The sequence below is a fragment of the Halictus rubicundus genome, chromosome 14 (genome assembly GCF_050948215.1).
Source record: "Halictus rubicundus isolate RS-2024b chromosome 14, iyHalRubi1_principal, whole genome shotgun sequence".
NCBI lineage: Eukaryota > Metazoa > Arthropoda > Insecta > Hymenoptera > Halictidae > Halictus > Halictus rubicundus.
The window spans coordinates 10,695,182-10,714,275 of NC_135162.1; the positions used below are offsets into that span (position 1 = coordinate 10,695,182).

At 45.6% G+C, this 19,094-nt stretch overlaps 1 protein-coding gene across 2 annotated transcripts in view; it reads right to left on the reverse strand.

The window, feature by feature from the left end:
- The window catches only part of LOC143360990 (uncharacterized), a 334,034-nt gene that overhangs the window by 19,992 nt on the left and 294,948 nt on the right, over positions 1-19,094 (reverse strand). The window contains exon 4 of one of the 2 annotated variants that reach the window (XM_076800225.1): positions 8,808-8,942. The exons of the other annotated variant lie outside the window; for it this stretch is intronic. Within the exon in view, the coding sequence (XP_076656340.1) occupies positions 8,808-8,942 (135 nt within the window). The remainder of the gene's footprint in view (positions 1-8,807; positions 8,943-19,094) is intronic. 2 annotated transcript variants of the gene reach the window in all.

A 19,094-nucleotide genomic window follows, 5' to 3' on the forward strand; every position in this document is an offset into this window, starting at 1 on the left:
TCAATTATATTAATGCAACCACTTTAAAACAGACCTACGGTTTTAAATCGTAAAGGTCTCACCCAAGTCTTATCAAAGTAAAAACCGTTCTTTGGAAATATTAATCAAATGTAGGAAAATTCACGGTTGGCTTAGAAAACGCGTTATCTAGAAACGTGTCCGAGCTGAGTGTGCAGAAGCTCCATCAGCAATTACAATCGTGCGTGTGCGCTCGCGCGCGCGCGGAAAGATTGTAAACTTTAGTAGCACCCTGATCCTATCGCTGACCGGAGATATAAAAAGGGACGCGATTTATTCGCGTCTTATCTTTTATCGTTTACCAGGGTAGAAAGAGTTTTGCCAGCTGCGCTGAGCATAAGTCGTCCTATGTCTACATATGTTCCGTGGAAAATGCAAATTACAGAAGAGATATGTAGATACAATTAAAAATAGATGCTATTAATCAGAGAGACTTTGCATGAAATATTTTAGAGCAGTTTTCGTGTAAACTTATAGCTGATTCTTTTAAGGGGGCCGGCAGGCATTTGGCCTTGACTGTCACGCTATGTTATCCGGCGCCTTTTTTTCTAGACATTTTCCGTCTTAAATAAGTAAGTAATCAATTAAAAATGCATACCACCGTGTTTGTACATGTCTTTGCTACGTCTGTATGGAGCCTTTTTTTCGATATGAACACTAAATCTCTCGAAATTAAGAGAATCTCTCAGCGGCAGCCATCGTGTGACGTCATAAATTACTCCACGATGAGGTAGAAATTCGCAATTTGGGCTCCATACAGACGTAGATTGGCCTTTTAGGAAACACAATTGACCACTTCTAAACTGCTCATTGCAATATTGAAGCGGCAGTTTGTCTAGATTTTGACCCCTGCATACGTATATGGATTTCGAACCGTACCGGCCCCCTTAAGCACCTGCAGTAAAACTCACGGCTAATTTTAAGAATCCCTTGCGAAGAAAAATAAACTCACCCCTCAGCCCTTCTATTAGCTTTTGAACCCGGTGTAAGTGCCGAATGAGTTACGGACGCGAGCACGAGCACGAGCGGCGCGGTATAGGTACGTAGCAATCTGAAAAGGGATGCGCCGGACAATCGCGAGTTTTCAAGATACGGTCCCGCCTTTGTGGTGGAAGCTGTTGTTCCGCTCGCGATTTCCGTGTGGCTCGTTGCAATTCGAGCGATCGCACGGGGCCCCCGAGTGGCTCGCGACGCGACGCGACGCGACGCGACGCCCGTTCCGTTCCGTTACAAAGAGGCGAACCGTGCCTCCATTCCGGGGAAATTGGATGGAACGAGGGTCGAAGTGATCACGATAACAAATTTCCAGGGGTGGAAAATACGAAACGACGTCGGCCAGAGATTGCAGTTTACGAGTTGCCGAGTGAAAGCATGACTCGGGAAATTTTGCCCGGGGCAAAGGGCTGCTCGCATACCGCGCGCTGCTTTGTTCGTTACGTTTATCGTCCTTTCTTTCTTTCTACCGATTCCGCGGAATTCCGAACGGTTCTACACCTTATCGTGTGACGAGTAATTGTTACGATCAACGAGCGACGCACGCGAAACTGGAACCTGCGAAAAAGGTTGCGCTGGAATTTCGTATGTAAATACATGCATAGCAACTTTGTACCGTCGCGCGCGCATGACTTCAGAATGCATACCAGCTTCCAGTGCCTCGCTCTTTTTCTTTGAAGTTCCATGGTTTGATTTCACGGTCCCACGGTAGAAGAGAATATGTGAAATTGAAGATCCGGAATCTGTTTGACTCTGGAAACTGCTTTACGCTCAATTCGTTTCTACCACCTCTTTTCCTTCTCGTGTATAATTCGTAATGTACACCGTAACTTGTAATTCCATTTCAATCGTAAAAACGGATTTCATTCGAATTTAATTGAACGAGACCGGCCAGAACTGCAAATTACATTCTAACTTAATTGAATCACGAGGTAATCGAATAGAATGTAACCGAATTACTTTGTAATTATAAATCGTGAAGCAAGTCGATCGTAATTCAACACGACTCTGCTCCCCACTAACCTATACATTAATGACCATTTTTTTTTTTTTTGGTCACAAATCACACATTAACAAATTTACTCCGTCAGTGAACAAACTCGAGGAAACCACAGACAGTTGATAGTTAATCGGAAAGCCGTATAATCTCGCAACGAAGGAAAATGAAACAGGATCTTTGAGTGACGGCGTTTAATTAGACCGTGTTGCTAGAGCAGCTTGCGCCGAGGCTAGACCGGGGAATTCATTATGGCAGAAGAATAAAATCTCCGTGTTACTCGACCTACGCTTTTGACGCGACCGCGGCTAACAAGCCGAGTCCGCTGCTTAACACCTAACTGTACTCTTAATAAAGCCAGACCACGATCGCCATTGAATTCAGGAGGGGGGAACGGACAACGGAAGCCGTGAGCATTTTCCGACGCTTTCCACATTATACAGTCCGAAGAAGGGAAGAGGAAAAGAAAAAGCTGGGAAAGATGGGCGTTGGGCGAAGGGCGTTGGGCGGCGAGCTCGAGGGCCGGAGGACTGCCGCGGACAAAATTCAGAGCCAGCGTGGCAGGATCTTTTGTTATATCGCGTCGAGACTTCCCTCCGTTCCCTTTGTTTTCAACCGTGCGCGCGTCAGCGCCCTGCTTTCCCTCCTCCACCCTCGAGAATTTTTATACGGTACGCCGAAAACGTATTTGCGCGTTCAATTTCATCGTAATGACTCTGGCCGATATGGGTAGCACACTCCGCGACCATATTCTGGAACGCTACATAAAATGGCACACGGCTACTCTGGACACTGCCATTCTATGAAAAGATTTAATCCGCAATATAAAGAAAATTGAAACTATTTTATCAAAGTTGCCTATAAAACTGTCGTAGATCATAGATTTGCATATCATAGGAAGTTTGACGGTCTCCTGTAGAACAATTCGTTCTTAATCGCTTACCGCTTCGCCTCTATTAACTCCGAGACGTGACCGATAAAAAGCAGAGTCGCCGAGGTACGGAGGCGAAGAGGAAGAGAGCCAACGGCCTCCGAGAAGGTCAGTTAATCAAACTTTAATCCAACAGAGTCTGTCTTCGCTTAATCGTTGCGTTTTTCATTTCCCGTCTTGAACGGGAACAGGAAATGAACAAACAAAGAACTCGGCACCTTTGATCCCGATCGCGGGACGAGGCTCGAAGTATGTTCCGCAAAATGGAGCGGACCGCACCGTCACCGGATAATTCTCACGAGAATTGAAGTCGCTCCTGGCACGTTATTATCAGAACATTTATCCTGCCGCTGTGTAACAAGATGGGACGGGAGTTGCGCGAGATTCATAAAAATGATCTGGCGTTCCCTCGAACCCGTTACCGTACGATTTCCGTGTAACGCGATTGTTTGATTGCACTCGGTTGGAAAATAGTAATGGCTTAAACCGATTAAACAACAGGGACTCGTTCGGCGCTCACGGACGAAACGGAAACAGAGTGTTAACAGCGCACGTCCCCGGCGCTGAGGAACGAAGAACGAGGCAAAGGACACCCTAGGGAATTAGAGTGCGGTTCGAAGAAGATGAAACGAAGCCGCAAAAAGGAGAGGAATTTCGAGACGGACCCCGAGAAACGTACCAAAAAGGGAGCAACGGGAGCAGAGGAAGCGGAGAGGCAAAGAACGGCTCGAACGGGGTCCGAGAGTAAGAAATTACCAAGAGAAAACAAAAGATTAAGAGAAATTAAAAACTCAAAGTTCCTTTGCCGAAGGCGTAACACGATCGGCAGCCATCGCCTATAAATTAGAAGGATCCGCAACGTCAAGTTAACCGAGTCTGTAATAAGTACATGAAGTTTCCGAGAGTTTCGCAAAAGACGGCCCGGAATTATTAATGTCTGTTATTCGTTCGTTTTTGCCTTGAAATATCTCGTAGAAAGATATGCAGGAACTCTCCCACTTCCGTAATAAACGGTTCGATAAGTGGCGGACTCAGTGTTAAAATATTACGGTTAAAGAATTGTGTTTTGCCGATACATCGGAGGTAAAGATTGGCAATTTTTTAAGTGGTATTTAATGCAAAGTGGGGGGTGGGGGGGGGGGGGTGATAGAAAGGCGACTCCATTGAAGCCGGTCGGTGAAAGAAAGGCGAGGAATGTGGGGCTCGATTGAAGGAAATAAGTAGGAGCGGAATTTAATGAAAGCGGCGCGGAAGGGGAAAAAACGCGGGAAGGAAGAAGAGGAAGGAAAGGAAACAAAGCGCGTCGCTCTTAAACGTCGTCGTCTTCGTCGTCTTCGTCGTCGTCGTTGGCGAGGAGCGCTCTGTAGACGGAGCTGGAGGGAGCGGAAGAATGGCACCGGCTAGGAGGTTGCTGCAAAGAAATTTGGATTGCAATTACGGAATTAGTTTTTTCCCTCCACGCGGTGCGGCGTTCAACCGGTGGCGCGCGGCGAAAATAAAACCTCCTCGGATGTGTACGTGCTCGGCCGAGCGAAGACACGGGCCGCCTCGCCGGTCGTCGTCGCCGGTCGTCGGTCGTCGGTCGTTGGTTTTCGTCGTTCGGTACTTCCGGTCCCCAGTGAATGTCGCCGACTAATTTTCCGGCTGCACGCTGTTCAGACTATTTTCGCGACGAACGGACTTTACGACGTAATATTCCCGTTTTAAAAATCTCTCCACATTTACGAATAACTGCACGGAAGATTGCCGGCGGAATTCTCGTTGGCTGGATTACCATCGCAGCTTCTCTTCTTTCTGTTCTCGTTGAGATTCGACACACAGTGTAACGAACGGCCTTTTTAGCTGGACAAAACTCTAAATCGCCTATTTGCACTATATTCATCGATTAATATGTTCACAGTTGTATAAAATATGAATGATTATCAATCTTTTACAACATTTAGTTGGTTTTTGTTAATTGAACGATATATTCTAAGTGATTCATAATTAAATATAAAGCACAACGAAGTCAGCGATGGACCTATGTAACACAGAATGATTTAACCCTTAGCACTCGAATGGCGACTGTAAGGCGCCACTAAAAATTGCTGTATCATTGTTCGAAATATTTGTTACATTATTACTCTACTTTGTTACATTTCAGTACTCTATGAGTAGATTGCACCATTTTCGTATGTATAGCGTGAAAAAATATATACAGAAGGGAAATATTCTAGGTCGGAAGAAATGTTTTGTTTTAGAGTTAAAATGGCTTCGAGTGCAAAGGGTTAACAAGTACTAGATATTATCGAAGAAGACGTCATTTTTAATTGTGGACAGGAAGAAAGTAATTTTGGAAAAATTATAGTAAATGTTACCTTTTGGAGATTCAGACATATTCTAACGGGAAAGAATTATTCTTTGGTTTGGTATAAGCTTATGTTGTTTATACCAATTTGTTTAGATTAATCTAAACATTTGTATTTCTGGCTATGCCCCCATATTTCAAGGTCATTGAAAACAGATCACTGCTCTTTTATTTTCTACATGTGGTAAATGTCGAGGGAGGAACGATATATTTCCTGCCTCTGAAAATTAACACAGAGAATTTTGATTTTCCATAGAGATCCGCGGTGTAGCGATGAATTATAACGAACGCGACATGACGCGTCGCGACGGGACGATCCAAGAATTTCGGCTTCGCGGAAACTGAGTAGCGTTGAACTTAACCATATCTCTATAGGAGTTTCCTGCGTTTCGATTTATCTGGGTACGGCAGTTAGCCGGAAACCGTGCTGACTGTGTAGCTGCACCCCACTTCCCCTTGTTAAACACGCTCACTAATTCCTTAATGGGAGAATTCCTGAGAACATTCTGCAGCCACGAACTTGCGCCAGCAACGGCTGCGCTCGCGCGTGCAACGCTGACGATTTACTTATCGGGTAATCGTCGTGATTGTTGGACATAATTCTCGCGTCCTAGAAGAAAACGATACCGACCAATATTAATTTCGGAGGTACCAGACCGATTCCTCTGCTAGCAGGGCCCGCTCTAGGGGGGGGGGGGAACCCGGGCATTTGCCCGGGGCGCCAAAATTTAGGGGCGCCATTTTGGCTTTGGCTGTGAGTGTGTTAAATATTCAATTAATAGAAAATTTCAGACTACCCCTGCCAGACAATTTTGCTAAAAAAAAGGTCATTTTGTTGAGCGCGGTGCTTAGTGCTTAAAAAGGGGCGGCAATTCGTTTTTTTGCCCGGGGCGTCGTAACCGCTAGAGCGGGCCCTGCTGCTAGACCTAATGTATAGTAACTGCAAATTGAGAATGTCGTTACATTCTCTGCAATTTCATAAAATGATGCAAAGAAGAAATGCATACTCTCGTTTCTATCACGGAAAGCATACAACCAGCACGGGAATCGACGAAGGAGAGCTCTTTCTGCAGTCTCATGTAGATCGATAGCGCGGCTCCGAAAATTGCGAGAAGAGCCTCCGAGGTTGAAAAGGGAATCGAAAAACACGGAGAAGAAGAGCGAATTATTTGCGTGATGAAGATCGACGGAAGAAGGCGTAGGCCGCTACCAAAATAACGGGTGGAAAACAAGATGGTCGACTGCTCTGGGAAGGAAAAAACGCGGTCAAAATTGCCAGGGAGAAGGAGCAAAACAAACGAGAACGCAAAGAAGCGAAGCTTTGTGGAAGCCTCGTTGGCACATAACAGAACGAGAGAGAGAGAGAGAGAAACACAGACATATAAATATAAGAAAGACTTTACAGTGTGCGGAACCGAAAAAGCGCCGCCACGGAAAAACGACTGCGGTGAAAATGGAAAGCTGGAAGAAATGGAATTAAATAACAGCGGAAATTGCGGGGAAATAGGACATAAGAGAATTAGCGAATGGTTTTAGGTCTCCTCATCGAGACCTCGAATTTTTTAAAAAAGTGATAAACAGTAATAAAAGGAAAGGAAAAAAGGGGGAATGGTTTCGAAAGAAAACTAAAACTGAGGGGGGAGAATTGCGAAAAGGGGAGATGCGAGGAAGAAACGGAATGTTTGGAAAGAAGGGATCGCAGGTATTCCAGGAGGTATTGTTCTCGACCGGGTCCACCGTTTCCAGCCGAAGCCCTCTCCACCAGTCTGATTCCCATCCGTTTTCGCCGCTGGAGGCTCGAGGCTCGACGAAGCAGGCGGAGAAACGTAGATAAAGGTTTTAATTCCGTGCGAATGGATCAACGCGCGAAAATCGGATGGGAGGATCGAACGGGGTGGAGCGCGATGGAATGGGCAGTCAGTGCTGGAGAACCGAGCCAGGGGGTAGCGGAGGGTTGGCTCGATTGATGGACCAGCTGGAACAATAGTTAACTTCCGAAGTAATCGCTTAATTCCTGGATTCCCGGCTACGTCCAGGCGATTTCCGATTGAACTGTCTTTTGGGGGGGTTTTTTTAATCCTGTTGATCGAATCGATGGTCTGCGGACTGTTTTGCTGCGGCTCCGAAAGATGAGCGCGATATTAAGCTGCTGGTAATAAGATCGATATAACGCATCACTCGATAAGCCTCCGGTCTAACTAAGAGAAACAAATTTTTGTTTTTAGAAATTCCACTTTATTCATCAGCATACTCTCCTTCAAGAGTGATAGGTTCATTCCAACGCTCCTCTAACTTTTCGACGCCCTTTATGCAAAACGATTTGTCTTTGGTCTCAAAATAAGCCTCAGTTTCGGCAATCAACGATGTTGCCATATATGTGTCAGACCGGGGACTTATTGAGTGGTGTGTTATGTACGTGTACTCGGTACCGTGTTGCCTGTGGTAGACGCGATAGCTGATTCAAAACAAAAAAGTATAAATAGCAATATACAGTGAATTCTCGATGTATGTCAACAACGCGAGTCTTGTCAGCGACATACCCTAGCCGTGTTATGTTTACATTCCTTGACGCCCAAGGCCTCTCGAGCTTCGCGGCCCCTCACGGGATATACCCCGCGGCAGGGGGGATAACTCCGCGACATTTATCCTGCAGGCCTCGGCGACATATACACAGAAATCACTGTGTACGATAATCATCAAAATGTTTACAAACTGAACTTTTACTACTTAAAGTAGCAAAGAATTTTTTTACATTCAGGTACAAACATTGCCAGTTCCCTGTTGAGTCACAGTGTTACACAATCGTCTCGTGACGTGGCGCTTTCAGCTGTAACTCCGAGGGACGACGGTTCGCGTCGCGACGATGGTGAAAAAATGTCGACGACTCCTCAACCGAGTGAACAAGAACAAATCGGCCATTCCTTCGGCAATGATTGCCGTTACGATTCTTCGAAACTTCTTTAAAAGTGCCTCGACGAGGAAAGTTTCGCATTGAAGGCAACAAAGTGAGTCATTCAGCGTGCCGGCGGGCATTGTTTGCTTTCTTTCGCCTTATTTCGCAGCCACCTTTATATCGTTGGGTAGCAGATATCGTGAAACAAAAAAAAAAAGAAAAAAACGAAAAACCGTCGACATACGTGCACGCCCAGGGGACTCCTACCGATTACTCGGGAGCGGGATAAATTGGAACTGTACCGTGGATAGGGCCGATAACTTGGATTTTCAATCACCTATTGAACCTTTCACGACCACCGGGAACATACGAGCTTTAAACAATCGAATGAAAAGAATAGAATCATATTAGAGAGGTGATTGAAAACATTTTCTTCTATTTCGTTTCTTTTTTATAAGTTCTTCATGATCCTGGAAGGGTCGATACACATTGGAAACCATTTTTACTACACGCCTAATAATTCTGTAATTTCAATTAAATTGTTGTAACTTGCATACATAAGTTCATACAAATAGGAATATACGCACTAACTGAGATTTATTGTCACCAACGATTGTACGTTACTCACGTGTTCTGTGTTTATGGCAGCACCGTCACGTATATCTTGGAGATCGGCACCGGAACCATTTACCATACCAGAACCACCGCCGGCACTTCCGTTTCCTTTTCCACCGCCACCGCCAGCTGGCGTTTGTGGCAGGCTCTGAAAAAAAGAAGAAAAGAAAAAAATAAAACATTAATTGTCTGACCTTACTACCAGAGAATTACATTTCTTTTATATCGGTCATTTCCATGGTTAGAGGCTATTTAATGTTAGAATGTATATAAACTCTAAATGCTCCCCCTTTTTATGAATATTTAACGTACATTCACTTACTGTACACGTTAAACGCGATCATACACAATAGAGAACGTTTACTTCGGAGCAGACACTTTAGACCTGAAACTGAAATTGACCTGTGTTAGATTACATTCCGGTTATGCCCTCCTAACTTTTTCAATATCAAAGTTTCCGCGATCGTAGACAATAAAACGCAAGTTTTGAACGAGCACGTGTTGTATGCAACGCTTTCGGCCCGTTCCCGGTCAATTGATAAAAATGCCGTACCAGGCGAGATTGCAAACATGTAATATCGCGCAGTCAAACCCCCACAACTCTGAAATCTTTCTGAAACCAGAATATTCCCGATTCCTCTTCGGTCCGCTGTAAAGTCGTTGAAAAGCGACGAAATTGTATTTTGAAATTCACCGCTGATACTTTCGTCGACAAAGTCCGAACTTTGGCGACTGTTTTGCAACGTGGACGTGACCCGATGAAGGAGACTACGTGTCCGGTATTTTTGGCGAGTTCTATGTCACTCTAAAAGTCCACGAAGCACGGCATGTTTCGCTTGGTTAACATCCCCCGGTCCGTGTAAAACCTACGGCAACAAAATGACGCGCGCAGGAGCCGCGACGCGGAACACGGGACCTGTGATCATCGTCATCGTCGCCGATAGGCTCGCGTAGAAATTCCTGTTTATCATTATCATCGCTCAATTACCGGCACGCGCGTCGCGCGTTGCGCTGCGAGTTCTGGCAAAGCTCGCCGGTTGAAATTTATGCGAGCGATCCGAGTCGGTGGCCGGGTTACCATTATAACGCAGCGCCGCTAGGGGGATGCAATTTTGAAGGCAATTTAACTTGAACCGCAGCAGCAAGCCTGAGCTATGGGCAAATGTTTACCATGGAAAATCGTTATAGACGGAACGGATGCTTCCGTATCTAGAACCCTTTTTCTCGGGGGAATAACGGCTGAATACGCATGTATTTCAAGCTTCCGGTATCGCGGATACTTCGATCGTCTTATCTTCTTACAGCGGAGATCCCGTATCTCTACGATTTTCACGAGTTCGACCTTTTCCTCGGTCCATTTGTTTATGTATGTTTGCAATGTGTACTTCACCCTGTATATTACGCTCGCAGTTTCATGCTCACACTTTCTGCGCGATGCGCAATGCGCACCATCGAAACCCAGTCGGATAGGGCATCATAAGGGATATTTCAGTTCAGCCAGGAAGCTCACTTCAGCTTCTCAGCAACCCCTTCTCGCGGGGGTCGAGCAGAGAGACCACAGGGAGGGGCCACGGGCCGGCAGAACACGCGGTGGAAATAACGCGTTGCTGGAAATTGCAATTCCAACGGCGAGCCACCACCGAAGAAGGTGAATTATTACTGTGGGCGAACAGTATTCTTGTTGCGAACAACGCTGGACAATGACTTTCCAGATGATTTCTGGCGACGTGGAGTCGGACAGATTTCATTCGAGATAAGAAACGAAAGCTCTGGTTTTATTCTTCTCGCGGAACTGTAAATACGGAAAATCGGGGAGAGGTGACCTACTTTGAAAAAAGAACAAACATAGAACAATATTTATAATTGAAAGTATGTGTTGTCCAAGTAGCGGACAGAAAACATTTATTCGTATATTCCATTGGTAATCTATTGTTATGTTCGTTAACGGAGCAAAATTGCCAGAGAAACAGTCACAGTCGAATGATTACTCGGACGCCGTGTCTACGTGAGATACATACATCGAAATGATAAGTATCAGAGGCTCTCTTGCGACCAGTTCGATAATCGATCGAGCGGGCCCGAGTCCTAGACGAGTCTCCCGTTGAATTACGCCGGTAGGTTGGTACTTTCGAAAATCTACGACTTACCTAGCGCACGATCATCGGACCTAGGTCGAACAGATGGATTAAAGGAGATTTCAGGGTTCTGCTATCCTCCTTTGCAGACTAAACCGAGAGTCAGGAGAGTCGTCAAATTTTATTCTTTTTTCGAGAACTCGGAGCTTCGTTCGCCGTAGAGGAGTTAACATTTCATTCGTCCGCTGTCATTCGGGAACACTGATTTACCTGCAGAATTTCTGGTGACAATATTTGTTTTCACACGAGACACGCTGCCTCTAACAATGTTTCTTTTTTATTGTTTCAAATATAAAATATTAGACGCCCACTTCGCGGTAATCGATTAGTTCTCCGGCAAGCGTGGTACTTAGTTTTTAAAGACAGCAGAAAATCTGTTCTACGACGTGAGACTTTCATTTTGCTTTTTCCTCGGAATAAACGCGCGGATTCTGAAAAAAGAATGGCAACGCTAGAAGCAACAAAGGGGAGTGCGAGGAGGATCCAGACGATCGATCTTCCGCCATTCTTTCCGGCTCTGTCTTTTGTCCGACCCATCGGAAAGAGAGCATGGGCCGCTTTGTAATTATAAATCTCATTAAAATTCATAACGCGACACGGAAAGTCATTAGCCTTAAGCGTCCCGCGTTGTTGCGCTTTCGAGACGCGCTGCGGCGATCAGGCGAACCGCCGACGATGAAAAATAATTTCAGCCTAGCGAGTCCGGTACGCCGAGCTCGTTGCAACTTGAGAATGTCGTTAACGGTTATTACCTTAACGAATAACCGCGTTGGAAACCGAAGAAAGTTCCAGGAGCGATGCGAACACGCTGCGATCACGACAGTTTGAACGTTTCGTCGATTTTTCTTCTTCGATTTGGCCGTCTCTGGAAAAAGCCTAACATCTAGAGATCAGTCACGGGCAAGATCCGGCGCGCAAAATGGAAAGACTCGAGACGGATGTGAAAACGTGCCATCGAGTCGCACGTCTATGTGCAACCGCATGCGCATAGGACCGCGCGACGAATCGGCGAATAGAGTAGTCTGTAGAGTGGCGGGCCATAGAGCCAGGGGGAGAAAACTCTTATGTATGACCTTGGACCGCTTAGTTCACTTGCGAGGGAATGAGCTTAGACGGCACCACGTTCACGGCACATCACGTGATTAAACGTGATTGGACAAGACTGATGTTCGAATCTTTGCTGCTATTGGACGCTACTATTCCTGGCAAAACCACTGCTGCATGGCATGAATGATCGTGTGACTCGTTGCGGACTGTGATATCATACCCTTCAAAACCTTCTTCATATTGTTTTAATAATACAAAAATTTAAGTGTACTGGAAATTCGAGTAATAAGCCCAGGAAATACTGAAAAAATATTGAAAAAAACTTTGCTCAGTGTCGAAACAAATTTTAGAAATAATTTTTCAAAATTGACCGAACTCAGTGAACTTATTTCTGAGCTTATTTTTCGAATTTTACTTTGTGCATTAATTATACAATTTTTTTAAGTTTGTTTTAGGATAGTGAGGTGCAGAGCAGTGCAGCAGCAAGTGTAATGGGTGTACAAAATAAGTGGATGAAGATATTATCATTTGTATTAGTTTGATATTATATGTGATTATCTGTTACATGTATAATTATGTATTATTATGTTTTGAGATAGAATATTGTAAAAAGAATGTATTGTTGCAAAACATATTATATCCTTTTTTTTTTATAAGTTTACTTCTAAGTTTATGTAGTAATCGTACTGTACAGTAGATATATGTGTATGTGTGTATGTGTATGTTTGTAGAATCGTATAGCTATATATATAGCTTCTAGTTGAGGTCACGAGGAATGGATCTAGGTGGCACTGCTAATGTCCACACATTATACATGGGAGATTGCCCTCCCTGCATAGAGCACAACGTGCATTTTGTGTCGCGTAGATATTAAAGTTAGGTTAAGTCCACGAGAACACGCGTTTAAAATATATTCTTCCAGTTATCCACAACGAGGACCTAAATCAATATTCAACAACGGAATCCTTTGGTTGCATGGAAACGGAGGAGAAGAGGAAGAATCCGAAGCGCAACCGTGTCTCTGCCGATCAGTCGATTTCGGCGACCGCGCCCGTCACGTGCGTCACGTGACACGTTCCGTGGAATCCGATTCGAAGGATTATGGGTATCCATGGTCTCGTTGAAAGCCTGAATAAATACGTTCACGGCGATTTAATCTTTCAAGAGGCAAAGACCTCTGCCGGCCAACGTGGTCTACGTCGTGGGCTCTTTATACAGTTCTACGGGAGAATCTCCGGCGAGCAGGAAGTTTCGTCGAAGCGAGTTACCTGCTCTTTTACCTTGCACTTTCCGGTCCTCGCCGTAGAAAATTCACTTTCAGGGGAATTCTCGGCTTTACGACCGCCTAGCCTATCCGTTCGTTCTCTTCCCCGCGTCGCGTCGCGTCGCGTCGCTTCCGCCGATCCTCCCTTGCCTGCCCTCTCTCGTGCGTTTGATAAAGACGAATCGATGGACGAAGAACAGGAAAGCAGACGTGAAAAGGTAAGGGGTGTGGCTGCACGAGACGGAACACCTTCGGGACGCTGCTGCACGCCGGCCGGAAGTTATTGTCGCGTCTGTCGAGACTCTGACGTAGAGTTTCATCGAACAAATATGGCCCGCGTGACGTCGATAACCGAACCGAATTTTTCTACTGTGAAACGGTCCGTTCCGCGAGGCCTACCGGATGCGAGCAATTATTCAAAAAAATTCACAACTTTCACAATAATATTAGGAACTTTTTTTTAATTCTCTCGAAATAAAATAATCTTCTGATATCGATACTAAATGATTAACAACGAAGTAACTTCGGACGCGAAGGAAGATCCGAGGCAACGGTTTAATAACAGTGATTTTTTTGGGGGGGGGGGGGGGGAACTGGTTTAGCTAACCGTTTCGCTTTCGGAGGGAGCAAGCGAAAGGCAAAATTCCCTCGGGAGCGAGGTCTACGTGATAATTAAGGCAGACTGTTCGGATGAAGCAGAAAAAAAAATATGGGAATCCGGACGGTGTACGCGGAAGCGTGGCGAAATTACGGGTCGAAAAACCTGGTTGAAGTTGAACGCGAAGGGAAAGCCAGCCTCGTTCCTGGTTTCCGATCTCCCGCAAAATAAGAAACATGCGAACGGCATCAAAGGAGCCCGAGAAGATGCGCGCGGCTGGATTTCCAGCGGCACGGGTGCTCTCGCATTACGCATATATGCAATTTCGACACATCGGGAATGCAGGAAGGCCGTTCCGATGTCGCGGTAAGCGATGTTTTCAGAAATTCCATGGGAAATGATGGCCGCCGCCGCCGGAATAAAAACATCGAGAGAAGACCGGTTATGTAGCGAGAAATTTGCAAGTCGAAGAGGCTCAAAGAAACAAGTGGGTCGATGTAATGGTTCTGTGGTTATCGGGAGCGCAGTATAAATACGATATGAAAATGTTCTTCCACGACATTCTGACGTCGCAGACAAATTCCCTTGACCGGTCTATCTCTTCTTCGTTTCAAATTAATTAACTAATATTTGTCAAAGAAATTCTTAAAAGCTTGAAACCGAACCAGTAGTTTTTTTTCAGAAGAACAGGGAATATAAGGCGAGACAACTAATTGTAAGTTTCAAGGGAAACGCGTTTAAAGCTGGGCGAAAGATTTTAAGACAGATAGTCGGCTATTTATGGCATTTACTCTAATCTACTATCTCTAGACTCTAGACCATAAAGAGGATTTTCCTCAGGTTGAAACAGCTCATAAAGTGCCCTCTTTTCGCCTCGCTGGAACATTTTTGCGGCTTTAGCGATGTAAGTCCTTAAGCATTTGCAGTGCACGCAGCCGTCTCTCGATCGATAAATATTTATTAGTGGCGTTTCGACAGTTTATTTATTAGCGACGAGTACGTACGATACAGAACTTTTATTCCGAACAAAAGACCAGAGCGAAACTAATTTAAATGTTCGTTTCGCTAAAATCAAACGAAGTTCGGCCGAGAGTTGATAATTTCGCAGAAACATTCGAGTCGTGAAAAAGTTCCCTCCACATCTCCTCGGGCCACTTTCACAAAACTAATTTCCCGTTGAACTCCGCCCTCCAATTATTCCCGGTAACTCGATCAACACTTACTTCAATCACACCCATCGATACGTTTCCACGTCATCGCGAGCATTAAAGTGTCTTCGCTAAACGGAGTCGCTTTCTTTGCGAACAGAAAACAAAGAGAGAACGACGTATCTTAACCCGGCTGCGTTCGCTTCTTCTTCTTCTTTTTTTTCCTTTTCTCGGCGTGCGCGATAAAAGATACCAGAGATGGATCGACCGGGGAATAAAGGTGGTGTATAGAGTGAACGTCTATAAAGAGCGATCGTAAAGTGCCGAACGTCACTTAAAGGGTCTTCAAGCCTCTATTACTTTGAGAGAGAAGCACTCTACGCTATTACCGATACACCAAATAAAAGCGAGGGGACAGATGATAGGAGACGATCTCGCACCTGGCCTCGGTTTCGTCATCGACACTGTCGGTCCTTCCGCGACCGATTCGCTTCTCTGTTCCGTTTCCTTCGACTTGTTCGAGCTGCCCTATCGCGCCCTTCCGTTTCTCAGCCTCGGCCCCCGCCCTGGCCCTCCATTCCCACCCACAAACTGTCATTCGATCGGTCGCGTCGCGCGATCCATTAGGAAGGCCAAATATCGCTTTATCGACTCACGACCTCCATTCTTGAAAGCGTTTTTAATAGAACGGATCCTCATTGTCATCTCGACGCGACGTTCACCGTTCCTTCTCCATCCCCTCCTACTGCTCGCCTTGTTCTTCAGTATTGATTTTGTGATTTCGTCGACGATCGCACGCGTGCTACGGGGATCAGTTAAACATGTACAGGGTGTAACAAAATTTAGTGTCATGGTTTTGGCAGAGAGAAATTGTCGCAAAATTGACGTTAACCTTGCAATTCAAGGTCAAATTTTGTAATGCTTGTATCGCATTCTATTCGCCATGGGGACCAAACTTGTCAAGGGAACCGTAAGTCGCAACGTAAACGTCGCAGAATTATCCCCACTACTAATAAACGAAAAAAATTTAATATTCGTTATGCTAGTCGATATACGTACCTCGCACGTTCTCCACGTCCCGGAAACGCGGAAGGTTCGCCGACAATTAAGTCCGTGTTTCCTCGTTTTTTTGCCCGCAGTGAAATAATTCGAGGTTGGATGACCGGAAGTCAGGTACGCCCGAACGTTTGCTAATGGATTCGGCACCGTGGGATCGCTGATTCCGTGAGTGCGCAGCTCTTTTTTTTTTTTTCTTTTGTTATCCCTCTTTTGTTCGGATTGGAAATGTTTTGTGAAGTTGGAACGCGTTTATCGTAGAACGAACCAACGCGTTGACCAGCGCCGAACAACGCGAGGGACCCAATTACCGTGCCAATACCAATTACACCTATTTTTCAAGCGAATTTTATTAGTGAATATCGAAAAAGAGATATTGACCATTTTTCATTGAAATAAATAAAAATTGCCTCCATAGGCGATGAAGAAAATGTTCGAACAAATGAGTTCCAGTGATCGATCGTTTCATTATATTAATAGCCTGTTCAAGTTTTTCGACATAGGAAAGATCGCTCGGTCTTAGTTACGAAAGCATCTTCGGCCTCTGGCGTTATCCTGAGGCGAAAATAAATACGTAATTAAAAAATCAGACCCGAGTCACTGATTACGTGTCCGTCTAACTCGCGGAACTTTCCGGGCTTTTTCAGCCACCGAAACGAAGCAATCGATCAACGTAATGCCAGGAAATGGAGAAGTTTTCCCTGACGAGCGATTTAACGAGCGTATCATAATCCTTCATTAAAAGACGAGCGTCATTAAGCTGCGGTACTGCGTGCCGGGATTTCATGGACTTTCTTCCCGCACTCATTATTGCAGCCCATTCTGGCGGATCCATCGAAACCGCTCGTCGACTGTTCCTTGGATTGTCAATCGGAGTAAGAAAATCATTTTCATTCGAGTTTTATCCTTCCGATAAAGGAAGCTAGAGCTTTTTACCTTCACAACTTGCACTGCCAATTCCAAGCACAGCGATTTCTCGATATATGTCGCCAAGGCCTCGATGATAAATGTCGCGGATTGCCTTTCTCCGTGTTACGATCGGATCTGTGATCGTCGCGAACGTGTCGAAATGGTCCGGTCGAAATATGTAGTGGCTACCAACGTTTGTGTAACTCGCAATGCTTTATTCCCGGCAGCTAATTACTCAGACAACAGGCTCGGCATTGAAATAAAGGAGGTCCACAATGGTGGCTCTCTGACGAGTGTCCAGAAGGACTTCCGTGTGTCCAATTAGAAGACGAAATTCCGTTTAATACGAACCCAGGAGAAACTCGAGCGAATTCGCCGGCCAGGCCAGGCCAGGTCAGACCAGGCCAGACCATGTGTCCGATCCCGGAGCCAAGGGTGGCGTTTTATGCTTATATTTAGCATTCACGAAGATCTTCTGTAGTCTGGTGTCCCTCGGAGATACTCGAGACAACGGCGCGGCGGCTAGCGGGAGAGAGTTCGTACGAAGATGAAGAAGAAGAAGACGCGCGAGGGAGGATGAGCACGTAGGGCGCGAGTGAAGTGGACAATGGGTGTTCTGCTGGTGCACAAAAGCTCTTCTGTCGAAACCGGTACTAGCCGAGGCACTCGTCCCAGAAACAGGGACGAACTGAAATCCGAGAGTCTCGGGGATTGTCCGTAATAAGACGCGAGAGTTGGGGAAATCTCGAACAAAGCCGTCCTAGTGGCCAGGTTAATTCTTAACCACCGAATATGGTTCCTGTCGGGGAGCTGGGAATACGACCGTTCCGCTCCACTCCGGCTCTGTTCACCTTTTCGATCTGGAGTTTACTATATCATCGATCTTTGGGGAACAAGGTACTTCCCAGCAGCTTCGGTACTCGAGAAAATTCAAGGAACACTCGAAAGTTGAAGGTGAACTCGTTCAAGGTCTTTCGAATATGGCGTCTGACCGCAGGATTTTAAATGAACGCGTAGAAAACAAGAGGATCGATATCCGAAATATAAATTCTACCTTCTCTCTCTCGGTGTAGAATAACAGGGCGGCAGGAAAATCGTTTGTGTTAAAGGAAGCGGAAGTCACCCCTATCTCGAGCGGTATTGATTTTTCAATCCCTGTTCGGTTTGCATTTTCACGCGGTTTAATGAGCGCTGTGCGCCTTAGAGTGAACGATCCTCTTTTTCAACGGCGGCGGCTGCGTGTATCTCTCGACAGAAATCCAATATCACTTTCCTATTTAACACGGCGGCGCGCTAACGGTTTCCCCCGAGCTAACCCCGTATCGTCTAAAGCAACCTGAATTTCACGGTTGATAATGGTAAGTAGTCGAGGCTGTGGTCCGCAGGCACTTTAACGACAAAAGTATCGAACCATCCGGCTGTATAAGTTGGATGCTATTCAACGCGAATTAAGTGACGCCGCGGCCTGGCATGGCGTGGCATGGCGTGGCCAACACCATCGGAACACAACGGGCGTAAATCGCGGACAGAGAGTGGCGTTCCGCGCATAATGGCTTTCCAATGTACCGCGTCGCGTACGGCCGAAACATTCGCGCGAAATATTTATCGGCGACCGGCGGAGATAATGCACGCGCAAACTAGAATTTACTCTGCACCGGAGGGATGTCCGTCGCGAGAGAGACAGAGAGAGAGGGAGAGAGAAAAAGAGAGGCGCGATTCAACCCTATCGAGCCAAACACTTTGCACCAGCCCTCTGCTCCACGCATTAATCTCTCTATAGATCGCGGAACGGGCAGATCGTATTTCTGCTCATCCGACGCTTCTTCCGATTCGCGCGTCGTTTCGGGCCGCCCCACAGTGTGACGAATGGCCTTTTTAGCTGGACAAAATTAACTTTCGAATAAACAAAAGCTAACTGTGCTAATATAATCTAAAATAACCATGTATTGAAACCCTCGAATATTAAAACTTAAAATTCTTTTGTTGCATGTTTACAGAGCGTGTAAACTTCACCTGAAAGACGACCACCTAACCTATAAACGAATGGGCACGTTTCCATGCGCGCTGGAAATATGTTAAACTGTACTAAGGAGTGTTGAAATTTCCCGTGTATGATGGATATCACATCTGAAAACATGTATTT